At 50.6% G+C, this 15,531-nt stretch overlaps 1 protein-coding gene across 1 annotated transcript in view; it reads left to right on the top strand.

Annotated features, from left to right (window-relative positions):
• The window catches only part of ULK1 (unc-51 like autophagy activating kinase 1), a gene marked incomplete at its 5' end in the record, with an annotated part of 61,990 nt that extends 46,605 nt beyond the window's left edge, over positions 1-15,385 (top strand). Inside the window, 12 exon segments of the mRNA XM_010161475.1 lie at positions 656-739; positions 1,329-1,409; positions 1,412-1,584; positions 2,225-2,409; positions 3,217-3,332; positions 3,911-4,054; positions 6,548-6,735; positions 9,899-10,077; positions 10,220-10,338; positions 12,618-12,775; positions 12,993-13,128; positions 15,010-15,385. Of these exon segments, the coding sequence (XP_010159777.1) occupies positions 656-739; positions 1,329-1,409; positions 1,412-1,584; positions 2,225-2,409; positions 3,217-3,332; positions 3,911-4,054; positions 6,548-6,735; positions 9,899-10,077; positions 10,220-10,338; positions 12,618-12,775; positions 12,993-13,128; positions 15,010-15,065 (1,619 nt within the window).
• Between the last annotated feature and the right edge of the window lie 146 nt (positions 15,386-15,531).

Raw genomic sequence — 15,531 nt, 5'->3', positions numbered from 1 at the left:
TTGACAAGTGTTTTGGCCTCAGTAAAATCGAGAGGAAAATACCTATCAGCCTCAGGAGACGCAGGATTTGTTGTGGTGTCTGCATCAAACATGCTGCTGCCCTCTGAAGAGAGCTTCTGTAAGTGGAAAGTATTTTTACTCTTTCAGGCTGAGGTGAGAAAAAATGTAAGCTAATTGTTGTCAGGGCAAAATTCCAACCAGCTTTGGAAGGGCTTGAACTTCACTGTTCAAACTGCAGATTAGCTGTCTCAGTGTCTGGTAGCCTGATCCAGATGCTAACAAGCAGCTCAAGTGGAAAAGGGAAAAGAAAACCCCCAGTGTGCAACTGATATATTTTGCTGTTCTCTACAAGAGAACAGGCTCAGATGTAACTGCTGTTCTATATCTCTGATACTGTATTTATTAGTCTTTGCTTGTGGGGAAATGCGGAATATTCATATCCAATTCCTCTGAATTAGTATCACTGCAAAGTCAGACTAAAACTGGCTAAACTAATACCAGACAGAGCTTTTTTTCCCTCCTTTTTGCAGAAGTTGTTGACCTTTTCACTACACAGCTAGGGCTGAGAAGATGGGAGAGATAACTAGCGTCTTTCTATAAACCTGATGCATAGCATTGTTACTGAATAAACTATTTTTATTGTGTTTCCTCGAAGTTGGAACGATCCCAGAGCAGCCCAGACAGACTGTTATCCCCTCTTCTCTTGGAGCGGAAGTGAGAAGCCGGATTCCTGTTGCCGGTGCGTTGGTCCTTACCTTCCTTCATTACTCCTATGGATAAGGCCAGAGCCATAGTCTCAGGGCATTCAAGGTTGGGTATGGACCTTTAGCAGCTTCTCTTGATGCTTGGCCAGCCAGGATTTCTGTGTGCTGGTAGGAGTTGGGGTTGATGCATTCACATCTCGTCACCCAGCCTCTTCCAGTGCTGACAGACCCTGTGTCACAGACACTCAAATTTATGAGTTTGAAGTCAATGGATTGAGTGAAGGAAAGGCATCTCAAACCCCTAACCCCACCTCTGCCAGGCAGCCTGCTTGATGTGTAGTTTCCTTGCTGCTGAATTCTGGCAGTCAGGGTCTCTTTCTCTGTAAGGGCTGCAGTGAAGGAAAGAAACTGCACTTCTATGTCCCTGTTGTGCCCGTCTCTGCCTCCTGTAGAGTCAAAACCCAACAGGCCTAGCAGATGTGGCTCTGATCAGAGTGCTGTCCTTAACCATCCACCGAAGGCTTTGATCTGTGGGTGTTTTAGCAGTGGATCCTGGGATCAGGCTGGCTTTTTGTGTTAGAACCAGAAAATTATGTGCTTTCTCGCTTTGTTTGGACCCTCCAGCTTCCTCAGCGCCCGAACACTCTCCTCGAGGGATGGGCTCCCGGCTCCACAGTGCTCCCAACCTGTCAGATTTGAATTCCTGCATATAACCAAGCAGCACTCTGATCCTCTGGTTGCTCACTTCGGTCATACCCCCGTCAGCCAGCCTCTGCAGATCCATGGCTTGCAGCACTGCCGGCAGCTCAGGTCCTCACCGAAGCTGTCTGAGTTCATGCAGAGAAGCCCTTTGCCAACTATAATGGGCTCCCCTACAAAGGTATGTCACGGAGGCTGCTTCTGGGTTTCTCACAGCTCCATCTTTTGGTTTATTTTGGAGGTGAACTGCTGCATGATCAAGTAACTGTGAGCTGGATATATCAACGCTTGTTCGCTTTTCTTCAGGGGCTGTTCAGTGATGGGTGTGAAATGGAGCAGTGTCCTAGTTCTTAGCGGACAGATCTCACTTGGCAGCAGTGTTCGCCATCGGAGCGGAGTCCAGGGTTTTAAACAGGCAGTGAAAAGGAACTGCCTGGGTTAGGCAGAAGCACGTTCGTGAGCTGGGCAGGTTTGCACACCGCGACTCGGCTTGTGACGCAAGGGCGTGTGCAGTAGGAATCCCCGGTGGAGACGGCAGACAGTTAAGCGGTGACAGCTCTGGTGTCTCATGGGAAGCTGGCACTGTGACAGCATTTTCTCTGCTCATGTTAGGCTGCTACAAATTTTCCACGGAGTTTGTTGTCCTTTTGTTTTAGTCTTTCTGGCACTGGGGACAGGTAACTGCATGTGGTGGGATTTCTACCTCTTTATTCCAGGCAGGTTGTTAAGCATAGAGTTTGATTGTGATAAACAAATGGAGGGATGAGGGGAACCTTCCTCCTTCGTTGAAAAGACAGATCTCTTTTTTCTGTTCTTTTTAGGCTGTGTCCCCGTTTGAGTTTCCCAAAACCCCAAGTTCCCAGAATCTCCTCACGCTCTTGGCCCATCAGGGGGTCATGATGACTCCAACACGGAACAAGACCTTGCCGGATCTGAAAGAGATGGGTCATTTCCACTGCCAGCAGACTGGCCTGGGATTGAGGCCTGTGGAAGAGATCAAGGGCAGGTGAGCTATAGTCTGCTTTGTGCAGTAGTGTTTCGTTCCCTGATACGGGACAGATGGACTAGCTTTCAAACCCCAGCTAACATTTACGTTGTATTGTGACATCTGCAAACATTCTGCAGTTAGCTGCTCTCACCCGTGGGTTACAAGCAGATATGATGCAGATTTTTCAAGTCTTCCTCTACAGGGGCAGGCCGTGGCCTAGATAGAAAATGAAAGATTGTTTGCAGCTTCACACTGTGTTTAGTGTCCAGGGTTTCATCAAGAGGGGATCAAGGATTTTGTTATTAGGCCAGACTCCCTGCAGTTATGCAGATGTGTGCCTTGCTCTCTGTGGGGCCTTGTGCCTGTCAGGGATGAGAGGGTGTTGTGGGTGTTCTTGGCTATGAAACAGTGGGCACCAGCCTTCAGACCTGTCTGAAAACCTCGTGCTGACAGTCATGAACATTGCAGAATACAAAGTCACTCAGGTGTTAAAGTTTTTCTAACATGCCTCTGCAGACTGCAGATTTCTGCAGTGATCTGGAGGAGTCCTATGTTATTAATTTCTGTATTTTCCACCAAAGAAAAGATGTGTCAGAGTAACGCTGTAGTCAGTATTTGCGTTGCTGCAGTTAGTCATGGTAGTTGTATGTTTTCTGCCAGTAGCAGGAGGTGCTTCAGATGCTCCATTCAGACAGGAGGAGTGGTTATTTCAGCTCCAGACTCTTTGTTGTGTCGTGTTGCAGGAATGGCACAAACCGGAGTGGAAGTTAGCCAAAACCTTGCACGTGTTGACTTTCTGCATTATGTTGTCTGTCCTCTTTTTAGATCTCTGAGCACAGGCAGGCTCACTGACCTGCTTCTGAAGGCAGCTTTTGGGGCACAGATCTCGGAAGCTGGCAGCAACGACAGCCTGAACAACGAGAAGCCGATGGAAATTGCAGGTAGGTGGGGAGGCCAGGCAGATCTGGCAGGATGTCCTGGGCTGGGGTGAACAGTTTGCCCCCTACAACCAAGAGGGTGCTTTGCTGCTGGCTTTTGGCCAAGGAAGTGACTGCCATGTGTGAGGAGCGTAGTGATGTTTGCTTTCTTTGTGGAGTGCTGAAGGTCTGTGGGCTGAGCATGCTGTGTAATTGCTGGCTAGTAGTGTGATTTTTGTAGGCAGGGCTTCCTCTTTTGGACCCTTCTGGATGTGATAACGTGGAAGTGAGGACTTTCTGCCAGGCGGCTCGAATGTGAATGGCTCTGCAAGGGTGGGTCTTCCTGGGCTTGGCAGGTTGGGAAGTGAGGAGGGGAGAACAGCTGCAGCAGTGTGTAACGCTGCCCAGGCACGTGTCCTGCAGTCCAGGCCAGCCTGGCTCGGTCGTGTTCTCAGGGGCTGCCTCCGAAGGGAGTGCTGGCCTGTGCTGGTAACCACTGTCTCCCAAGAGTCTGCAGGAACAGCAAACCGCTGGGTGAGGCACACCATGCTCTGAGTAACTTTCCTGTAATGCCAGTCTGCACCTTTCCACTGTCTCCCCAGCTCCCTCAGGTGCTTACGGAGGGACCCTGCACTCTGGTGCCCGGGCTGGGGGCTCTGCCAGCCCATCCCCAGTGATTTTTACTGTCGGATCCCCTCCCAGTGGAACAACCCCCCCACAGACCACGAGGACCAGGATGTTTTCAGGTAAAGGGCTGATACCTACCTGCCGGTTCCAGTGGGAATGCCTGGGGGCAGAGCGCTGTGTGGAATTCCTTGCAGTTGAACGCTGGTGGTGGCAGAGGGGCTGCTCAGAGCACAGTCCATGGAGCTCAGCCTTTGAGGTTCTCGTGCTGGCTCCTGCCAACCCCAGTTATTGCTGGTAACTGTTTGCACTGGCAGAAGGGCCAACGCCATACAGTGGTTTTCCAGTACTGGAAGAGAGAGGCAAACTGTTCCTTTATTTCATTTCTGTCTGCTTCAGGGATAACGCTGCAGCTGTTTGTAGACCCACTGTTGTTGATAGGTCAACAAATGTAAAGATTGTGTTGTATTCTGACTGTTTTCCCCGTGGGTTTTGGATGAGCTATAAAAGACAAGCGTGGCTACCCGTGCCCATTAATTTCAGTGCATGAGTATCATTAGAAAAGGGCCAGGATGGCTCTGTAATGAAAAATTATTAGTGCTGTTACTTATGCTCTGAGCTGCTTAAGTGGGAAGTGGGAAATGCACTCCTGCTTGACAGATATTTCTTTTAAGATGCCAGTGTCTGGCCTCGTAAGACAACGGTTGAGGCTGTGGTAATTGGCCCTTTTGGGATAGTGTGTCTGGGAGCTGGAGTCTGTGTTCAGTTTAAGAAAACATTTGGACACTTTTATTTGCATTTTTGGCTTATTTGAGTTCTTGCCTTGGCTGTTCCTCATCTGAATGTAGTCGCTCTGTTGTTATTAATTACTGCAGGGAAGGTTTGGATCTAAGCGTCAATAAACTGCTTGACTGGGATGGGGGGACACATGGACTCAGTTCCTGGGTATGGCTTGGATTTCCATCGTAACTAAAACCACTCACGTAATTTAATTGTCTGGAAAGTTGGGACCATAATCCTTTCTTTGTCTCGTCTGTTTAGAGGGTAAGCTCTGCAGGGCAGAGACTCGTACAGAATATCTGAGGGTCCTGTAGCACAAGGGGTTACTGTCCTGGCTACAGCCTCTAGCTAGTCCTGAAATGTTGCGAATAGAGAATTCATCCTGTATTGCTTTTGAGGGGAATAATAGCAATTTGGAAGCGGATCCAAACAACAGTTTTTAGCGGGTGGATATGGGGATGCTTAAGGGTCTGCCGAAGAGTCAAGGCCTCAGAAGGGATGCCTGGAAGAGAAAGCTCTTGCAAAGTGAACCCGTGGCATACACGCAGCTCTAGGTCAAGGCAGTGCTGCTTGACAGGCTTTGTTTTTTAGGTCCTGCAGTAACTCCGTATGTTACGGTTAATGCACAAAGCTCGTGGTGGAAAGGGGAGCTTAGCGAGTTGAAACTCTGCACCCCAAGTGCTTGGACAAGCCATGAGTAAGACCACTTCTCAGATTCAAAGGCAGAGCCTTTTCATGAGTCAACAGTTTCTGCAGCCAGCCTTGGAATTACAGGGTATTCAAAATGTGTTGTTGTTGGTCCTTTCCTCTCTCTGAAAGGTCTGGAAATACTCTGCCAGTCTTTGATGGTTGACTTAGCTTTGAAGCATAGGTGCCAACAGAGAGGAAGCTTTGGGCTGAGAGGAGACTGCCTCTCTGGAGATCTGTTGTGCATTATATTGCTGAACCTTTTGAAGGCAGGGTAAGGCAGCAAATTAAATTCATGGGTAGAAGAAACATCTCCTTCCAAAGGATCGGTGTCAGTGGAGAATACCACCTCGATGGAATTAGCAGAGTATTGTAGCTGGTATTGACATCCCGCTGTGGCAGTGTGTCAGGGGATATGAAGCCCTCTGGAAGTGGTGAATGTATAATGAATGCTCAGACACAGAAATTCCTTTTGAAGTATCCATCTTTTATATGCAGTGTGCTCTTAGGCTGGATTCAGGGAAAAGATGATGGTGAGGGAATTGTCTGATGGACACTGTACTTACATGGTCTCCTGAATCCTGAGGTTAGGGTCTTGACTCAGCCCAAGTCACATTTCTCTCTGCCCAGCCTCCTGTTAGTAAAGAGAGGGAAGCAGGGCATGTAGTGGAAAGCTCTCCTGGTTTGCATGTAGGTGGTTGATGTTCTAGAACTGTGATTAAAACCCCACTTATCAGAGGGGCTCATTCAGTGACAGTGTAAAAGGTACGGAACCATGCTGATCCGTGATAGGGAAGTTGGCTGTGGTGGTGTATGATAAAAATCAGCCCAAGATGTCATGGCAGGATTCCTAAAGCGTGTGGACAAAACCAAGAGTGTTTCGGAATTGTCTGCATAAATGACAGACATTCTGGAAGGTGCATTAAATCTGCCTACACTTGTAAGGTAGCGTGCCAGAGTCGCTGAGGAGCTTACGTTGGGGAGTGGTTATTCTGCATCAGGAGCCCTTGCGTCTTCCTCCAAAGCACCCGTTGCTGGCTCCTGTCAGAGCCAGGATCCCGGAACCTAGAGGACTGTCCCCTCTGCTGGGCGAGGAATACTGGCCTGCTAATACCTTCAGTGATTCCTCTGCCTGTTTTTCTTCTCAGTGGGGTCTTCTAGCTCGCTCAGTTCTGGAGGCTCGTTCACCGGCAGGCACTTGGCGGTGGGAGCGGGTGGAGATGCTGCGGAAGGCCCCTCGAGTCTCCGGTACGCTTTTGCTGATCCGATCACTGCCAACCTGGAAAGCGCTGTTACGTTTGAGGCACCGGAGTTGCCTGAAGAGACGCTCATGGAGGTGGGTACATCCCAGGGACTTGTCAGGGGCAAAGGACAGGGGGAATACAAGTAAAGCAGATCCAGGAGTCAGATGACTCCATGTTTGCATCCAGGGGTTGGAGCAAACTGGCTTCAGGATGTAGGCCACTGCAGTGCTCAGAAAGCTCCGCAACAAGCTGTTTAGTCCGTGTGGCAGCCCCATGACCGGGGTTAAAATTCACCGTTTCCAAAGCTGAAGTTGCAGGTTGGAAACATCAGGTATCTGATGCATTCTGTATTAATGGTTTCTGAAGGAAACTGGGGTACTTTGGGCCTGGTCCCTTTTAAAAGGCTCAACACTGATAATAGCTGGCATGAGACCGTGAGTAGCTTTGCTTACCTGCCTGCTGCATGCACTTGGGGAGAGAGGCAGTGATACGGTCTCTGCTGAAAGGATCTGAAAAAAGTCAGCCTGACATTTCCTGACACTTCAGTTTAGTGATGGGGGTGGGGGGACACCACGTTCTGCGCCAGAGCAGCTGAACCAGATCGTCGAGCTGAAAGGCTGCCAGGCTCCCCTTCTCTGCAGGCTGAAGACAATGCTTTGAAGAGCAACTGCTTTTGGAGCTCAGATGTATTTGAAATGTAGGTCAGGCTGCCCATTTGCAGTAGAGGTGGGAGGCAGATTCAGTCACAGTTTCAGCTCTGCTCTTGGTGCCTCCTTGGGCTGTCTGGCACTGGGGAAGGCCCTTTGTATCAGATACAAATATACCAGATACCAGATATTTTGCTGGTGCTGCTAAAAAACCCCTAGATAGCCGCAGAGATACACCTACGTTTTTTTAAGGATGTGGGTTTGCTCTTCTACTTCAGATTTTGTTTAGCTCAATTTCTTTTTTGTTAGTTATGCATTGAATTGCATTCATTTGCTTAATTACCTGCAGAGCCAGAGCGCTAGCACTTTCAGCATTAATGTGATCACAACAGTAGTGAGTTTAACTGAGCATCCTGCCTCTGTGAGGTCCCAGAAGTATGGGGCACTGCCAGCTGCCACCACTTCCACACTGCTGTGAAGAGATGTGTCCTAAGGAAGTATCAGCTTGGTCTAGTTAGTACCACTCCAGTCAGCTTCTCTTATCTGTAATGAGTCTTTTGGATTTGGTCATCATTTCTGCTGAGCGCAGTAATCCATCTGCATGTCACACAACCTTCCTGGCACCAAGCCTTCACAGCATATTTTGAGGCTCCTTTGTGCTCTGTGGAGTTGGCCAGAATGCGAACCTGGCAGATTTCCTGATTTCTGCAGAACTTCAGGGCACGGAAAACTTGCACCCCCGTGTATCTCGAGCAGAGTTGTTGTGTTAAGAGAAGAGGTTCTTCCATTTTTTGGAAAAGTTTCTGTAGGTGCAGACAAGGCAAATGGAAGGCTAGGGTTTAGTTTGTTTTGTATTGGGCTGGAGCACCTCTCCTATGATGAAAGGCTGCAAGAATTGGGCTTGTTCAGCCTGGAGAAGAGGAGGCTCCGAGGAGACCTCATTGCAGCTTTCCAGTATCTGAAGGGGGCCTACAAGGGTACTGGGAGAGGACTTTTTACAAGAGCCTGTAGTGATAGGACAAGGGGTAATGGGTATAAATTGAAATCAGGGAGGTTTAGATTAGATATCAGGAAGAAATTCTTCACAGAGAGGGTGGTGAGGCACTGGAACAGGTTGCCCAGAGATGTTGTGGATGCCCCATCCCTGGATGTCTTCAAGGCCAGGCTGGATGTGGCTTGGAGCACCCTGGTCTAGTGGAAGGTGTCCCTGCCTATGGCAGGGGGGTTGGAACTAGATGATCTTTAAGGTCCCTTCCAACCCAAACCATTCTATGATTCTATGATTCTATGATTGCTTTAGAAACATGGTACGGAGATGGTTGTGGAAGGAAAGACTCTTGTGAGGCTAAACGAAGCCACGAATGGCAGCATAATTCAAAGGAGCTGACTGTATAGGCAGAGAGGAAGGACTGCTCATTGGTTAGAGATACCAGGCTGACACCTGCACGATCTCAGCAGTTTCCTGCTCTGCCACAAACTTCTCATATGACTTGGCAATTACTTCATCTCCAAGCTCCTCCTCTGCTTTTAAAGAAAATAGAGAAAGATGGAGATAACAATTCCTTACCATACTGGGCTGTCCAGGTAACAGGTAGTGGGAGGAGAAATTCATGTTTCAGACGGTCAGCGCTGCCTTAGCAGCCAAGGGCCTGAGCCACTGCATGCAAAACAAAAGCTTGCAGAACTTGAGCATAGGGGTTGGGGTTTTTTTCCAAATTTTTGTAGGAAACATCCTTACCAGGCCCATTTGAGAGAGCTGAGCCACTGAATGTTTGGAGATGAAGCAGGTTGGCCTCTTCTCTACAGAGTACAAACAATGGAGTTACATCTGATCCAGGCAGCAATGCATTTTCTAGGACCACAAGCATTCAGTTTTTCCACAAATGCTAACTTCCCAAAAATGTTTTCAGTGACTTAAGCAATGCAGCTTCCCAGAAATGGGATAATCCCCTCTGATCTGTAATAGCAGAGGAAAAACTGCTTTGAGATGAGCGTAGTGCTGGGTGTGTGGCACTCGCTAAGTGGCAAGGAGTTACAGATAAAGGGTTGTCCTTGCTGTCCCTTCAGAGGGACCTCACCCAGGGCTCACTGCACCAAACTGGGAGGAGGCACAGACCAAGGGCTATGTGGGGGCCGGGCTGAAGGGTGGGATGCGGTGTTTGCAGTTTTCTGTGGTGTAGGAGGTGGTCATTCTCATGAAACCCACACCCACTTCCAGCTTTGAACCAGCACTGCTGTGGCAGGGACCAGAGCTGGGCCCGTGATGCAGACACTGTCTCCTCCTTCCTGGCTGACTTCTGAAAGAGTCCCCTGGAGCTGGGATGCTCCTTGGGAAAGCGGCATGTAATTTTGGAGCAAGTCTCAGCAGCCTCTTCAGGGAGCCACGTGGAAATTTCTGGCCTGGGGCAGTGCTTGCTGCAGTTACTGTGGGAGGAGGAACTGGTGCGATGTGCGAGCTGGGGGCTGAGTTTGGCTGTCCCTGCCCAAAGCAAAGGTGTAGGGGGGTTTGGGGTTTCTGTAAGCTAGGATGGGATATCCGGAGGTGAGCAGCCCTGCCTGGTGTGCCAGCTTTCCCCCTCTAACCCCCGCCTTGGCATCCCTTCAACAGCAAGAGCACACCGACATCCTGCGCAGCCTCCGCTTCACACTGGCCTTTGTCCACTATGTGATGGAAATCGCTGCCCTGAAAGGCAGCTCCAGCGAGATGAGCAGCTCAGTGAGCTCCGAGTACCAGCTCCAGGAGAGCGTGGTGGCCGACCAGATCAGCCTCCTCAGCCGGGAGTGGAGGTAAGGACTTGGGGAAAGCTGCCCAGCTCCCAAGTCTTCTGTCCCTCCCTCCCACCCTACCCATCCCTAGGTACCAGAAGTCCTCTGGGATGCTTACCACTGGCCCATCCATCCGGTTCATTGCAACGTGCTCTCTTTGCAGCTATGCAGAGCAGCTCGTGCTGTACCTGAAGGTCGCGGAGCTCCTGTCCTCAGGGCTGCAGTTGGCCATAGAGCAGATCAAAGCTGGCAAGCTCTGCCTCTCCTCCACTGTCAAGCAGGGTAAGGAGCTGCCAGCCCACGGCGCAATGGGCTGACCTGCAGTGTCACAAAGGGGCAGGGGGTGGGGGGTTGAGTGGCCCAGCAGCTTATTTCTTATTGTTGCTTGCACAGCGGGTCCTTTTTATTCACACCGATGGGAATTTTCCTCTCTTCACATTGGCTTTAGGTCTCAAAACTCCTGTGAGAAGCTTCATCACTAATTAGTGAGAGGGGAATGTTATCTTATCTGAGTCCTTGTACCTCTCAGGTGCTCATTTGTACTTGATGTAAGTCCAGCTTAATTACACCCCGAGTGTCCCAGGAAGTGCTTACTTGGCAGGTGGAGTCTTGCCTTGGCAGTGATGATCTTTCAAGTGAAACAAAAACACAGGAAGTAAACTACTGGTAATGCTGGAGTCACTTCTTTGTTAGTGCTCCGGCCTTGCATTTTCATCTGGCCGGCTGGTTTGTGATGTGAGCTGGCTGTGAGTCAGTGATGAGGAAAAATAAGTGTAAAACTACCATTGTAATGTTGCTGAGGGAGCTTTCTCAATAATATTACAGTATTTCTCAGCTGCCTTTCCCGAGAGCTTAGCCTTTGAAAACACTCATGCTGCCTTGGGATGGGGTGTAAAAGAATGGAAGTTAAGTACAATGAGCACGGGTACATCGTTGCAGGCAGTGTGGAGCAGATACACAGGTTTAGCTGCACATCTTCTGCAGGTTCAGCCTAACAGGAAAGCTGTTACAATCCAAATAAATTCCTCCTTTACAGGGCAGATTGCAGCCTCTAGATTTGTAGTGTAATTTGTCCTTCAGTGTGTGGGAATCGGGTGGGGCTGTCTTTTCTTATTTCTCTCCCCACAAAGTACTGCTCCCTTGAGCTTTTCCAGGGCACAGTGAGGACAAGAGGGTTTTCAAGGTACTTGTGTCGCATATATGTGGAAAAAGCAGGGAAGCACAAGACGCTGGCCTGGAGTTTCCTTGGGCAGTGTGTGTCAGGCAGGGTCCCTATCCACAGCCATCCTCCTTTTTCCAAGAATTTGGGCACATCGCAGAGCTCTGATTGAATTCCATGGAGGAGGTTATTGCTGTATGTTTGCGTTGGTTTGGTTTTTAAACAGTCTCTCTTGAATTTTCTCATGTTTTTCGGTTTGCCTTCCTGATGTCACCCATGAGCTTTGGGGTTCCCACTCACTCTCAAATTCCTCCTGAGCGAGGGTGATCTGACAGTCTGACCCTGGCAGGGTTATGGTGTTGTGCCTCGGTCCTTGTCTCTGATGAAGAGTTACAGCAGCCTTTTTCCTGGAGGCTGTCTCTTCTCTGGCCCTCTGCTCTCTTCTCTCTGCCTTGGAAGGCTAGATTTAGGCACAAGGCCTGGCTGTCATGTGAGATTGCCCCTCTGGATGGTAGCTGAGAGAGGCTAGTTCATGGTATGGGTTAATTTGCCTCCTCCAGGAGCAAATCCTGCAGTGTGGGTGTTTCCAGGTGTGCACATAGCAGGTAATACTCGTCAGATGTTGGTAGGAGTTTGTATTCAGTACTTTGCGTAGCTCCTGCCATGCAGCCAGGGAGACGGGGGGGTTGGCCCTGGTGGGGGGCCAGATGCCCACCAAAGCTGCTCCATCACTGCCTCCTCAGCTGGGCAGGGGAGAGAGAATACAACGAAAGGCTCGTGGATAGAGACAAGAACAGGGAGAGAATCACTCACCAATTACCATCACAGGCAAAACACACTGGCTTCAATTCCCCAGAATCATATTTAATTCCTGAATCTCTGTCCCATAACCTTCCAGCTGCAAGGGTTCAGGAAAGGTGGTGCCTTTACAGGCATCAGTGGCTTTTCTTTTGGGGACAGTAGAGTTCCAAGAGAGGTTCCCTTGCTTAGTCCATGCTGCTCATCCACGCTCAGCTCCAACAGCTACCACATGCAAGTCACATACTTGTTCGCAGCACGTCATCACCCGTCAAGCAGCAGAAGCTTTGTATCTGGCACGTCTGCTGCTTCTGGCGATGTGTGAGACGTCTTGCACGGCACAGGCTGCTCTGTGCCTCGTGGCAGCTGAAGGCAGCAGAAACAGACCTGGCCTCAGGTGAACCAGGCACACATGCAGGCTGATGGCTGAAGGTGACAGAGAAGGAGAAAGACCCTGTAGGTGTAGCAAGTACTACAAGTACTTCCCGCCAGTCTTCTGGCTTGAGCGCAGCCCCGTTGCCTTGCCGTTACTCATTTGGGGTCCTCTGCATGGAGACTGGGAGGCACAGGGAGAACTGAAGGAACTTTCTTTCCTTTACCTTAGTTGTGAAGAAGCTGAACGAGCTTTATAAATCCAGTGTCTCATCCTGCCACTGCCTCAACATGAGACTCCAGAGGTTCTTCCTGGACAAACAGAAACTCATGGATCGGATCAACAGCATCACCGCAGAGAAGCTCATCTTCAGCTATGCTGTACAAATGGTAATCACCGAGCGGTGCCTGGCAGCAGGGCTAGCACAGCAGTGGGCACTAACCTTCGCCGAGGGCTTTACTGGGGATGCTGCTTGCAGCCTCTGGGGGCTGGGCAAGGGAGGTGCTCTGCGCTGGGTGAGGGAGATGCTCGTGCGGCTGAGGGACTGCGCTGGGAAAGCCGAGTCTGCTCTGGCAGTGACCTCTTGCGCGGGGTTGTTGCCGGCAGGTGCAGTCCGCAGCCCTGGATGAGATGTTCCACCACCGAGAGGACTGCGCACAGAGGTACCACAAGGCTCTGCTGCTGATGGAGGGGCTCCTCAACATCATCACTGAACAGGGGGACATAGAAAACATCAATAAATGTGAGTGTTCGGTACCTTTTTTTTCCTCCCACTAGAACACGTGTTTTTCTAGCAGGATGGATCAGAAATTTCCATACCCAGCATCCTTTTTTCCTTTGGCTACATCTTGGTGGACAGAGCAGAGACCTCTTGGCTTGTAGCTCCTCGCAGCCTGGCCTCCTGCTTTCCCAGCAGGAAAACCGTTAGAAATGCAGTTCCCTGTTCTTAGCCATAGTCTGGGCGCTTCCCATGCAGAGTGATTGCCAGGGCTTTGTTAGAGCTTCTGATGTGTGAAGGAACTTGCTGAAGGAAGTGGTTTGGCAACAGCAGCGGCCTGGGTTTGGTTTCCAGCCGGAACCAGCCCTCTGATTGCACGGAGCGCTTGGGAACGTGCAAGTGTGGCGGCCGTGGGGCCGAGATGGCTGAGCGGTGCAGCGAGGGCTCCTCCCTGCGCGCTTTCTGAAACAGACCCAGCCCCAGGCCTGGCTGAGAAGGCAACAGGCAAATATTTTTCTCCTCACCAAGTGCTTGTTGTAGCAGTGAAAGCTGAACTCTCACCTACTCGCTATCGTTTGGCTTCCTCTCGCAGGGACAGATGGACACCTCTGTCTGCTGCTCCGAGCTGTTGTCTCTCTGCTCTCCCTTTGTCATGAGGGGCGTTAGCCCCCGCCGCCGACACACGGGGAGGGACAGGACTGACTTTGCTTGCCCTGAGCGCGCTTTCCCTGCCCTTATGGCTGGGGCTTAACCACTCTGTCGTCTCCCTGCGGGAGGCAGGAGGAGTGGGTGGGGGATATGGCCACCGTCTGTTAGAGCAGCTTGACTTGGCCTCGGCTCTGCTCCATCCCAGCTAAGCCAGCCCGTCCGCAGCAGCCCCTGATGGCTGGAGGGAAAGGGCACAGCTGGCAAATCGTGCCTCTCTGCTGGCTACCGAATGCGCTCCGTGGGCCGGCGTCCAGAGTGCTGCCGGGCTGCTCTTGTCGTCTGTGTAGGCAGAGCTCTCAGGTAATGAGAGAAGAGATTTCTGGCTCCCAGGCAATCAGTCGGTTAATTATCGCCAACTTCCAGGGCTGGCGTGAGGCTCACTGGAGGGGGGAGCAAAGGGAGTTGGCAGGTGGTGTGTGGGGCTGGGGGGACAAGTGAATAGGGAATGCGAAGTAGTTCCTATTGTATCCTTCCTTACCAAACCTAAATCACAGCTTTTGTCCAGAGATACAGTTAATGCATCTAATAGATTCCTTTTCCCCGCTGATACCCTGGGATTCCCTGGTTTACCCTATGTTCCAGCTTCCTGATTGAGCTGTGCTCTGCGAGGCAGCAGTGAGTATGCATCTCATTTTAGATCTCAGGTGTATGATTACTTATTTCTGAAAAGTAAAATGATGAACCTAAAAATACATTAAGTCTTCCTGCGAGAGGGATGAATCCCAGCACAAGTTTAGCTTCGAGCGAGGCTTGGGCTCAGGCAGCGAGAATCTGGTGCTGGGCGTGCTGGGCAGGGCCGGGTCGCTCAGTTGTAAGCCATGGCGAATGGCACTGCGGACCCTGCGTCGTCTTGTCTGCTGGCAAAAGCCACTCCAGTAACTAAAAGTGAAGAAATTGTTCCCAGTGGACATTGGTTCTTTTTAAGATCTTGCTACCTCTGTCGGAACTGCTGCCTCCCAGCTTTCATTGTTGGATCTCTGATTGTTCAACCCTCCGACACGTCCCTTCCCAGCACAGTGTTTGCAGTCAGCCCCTCACCTAGTCCAAATCTGTACCTGGTCACAATTAGCTGCTTAGATTGGCTGAAGCTCAGCCTTTTTTTGTTTCCCCTCTTCGGCCTTCAGCATGTTTTTATAGTCTTTATATTGCCAGGAAAAGGGGAAGTTGATTTCTTCTGTTGTTTTTCCCCTCTGCCAGGTAAACTGTGCATCGAGCGCAGGCTGTCGGCTTTGCTGTCGGGGTTCTGTGCCTGATGTCAGTGTTGCTCTTCACGCACCTCGCCCCAGCTGATCCCTTTGTTCCCAATGGCCTGCTGCTGTGCTGGGGAAGGATTGTGGCGGTAGGAGATACCGCTCCGTGTTTTGTCCGTTGACGTTTTGGGAAGTTGTTCCGCAGACTCGGATTCCTTTGTGGGGATGTGTGACTGCAGCAAGCACGAATGCTTCCCTGCCCGAAGGCCTGGGCGAAGACGTGGCCGATGCGGAAAGGCTTCCCTCGTTGGCAGAGGGGACAAAGGATGGAAGTCTGCTTCTTCCCAGCGCTTTGAAGGATAAGACTGCTGCCCATCCCTCTTGCTTAAGAACAGGGTATTCCAGTGCTATGTCCATTGCAGGCAATGGATGTGCTGAAACTGCTGGCTTCAGTTCATGTGGGAGGGTGTCACTCAGAGGTCAAGGCCAGTTTGCGTACTTTCCCCTACCCGGCTGACAGCCTGGCCTC

Source organism: Eurypyga helias, unplaced genomic scaffold (assembly GCF_000690775.1).
Source record: "Eurypyga helias isolate BGI_N326 unplaced genomic scaffold, ASM69077v1 scaffold8741, whole genome shotgun sequence".
Lineage (NCBI taxonomy): Eukaryota > Metazoa > Chordata > Aves > Eurypygiformes > Eurypygidae > Eurypyga > Eurypyga helias.
The sequence above is the reverse complement of the archived record's forward strand: the minus strand, read 5'-3'. Positions and strand labels throughout refer to the sequence as shown.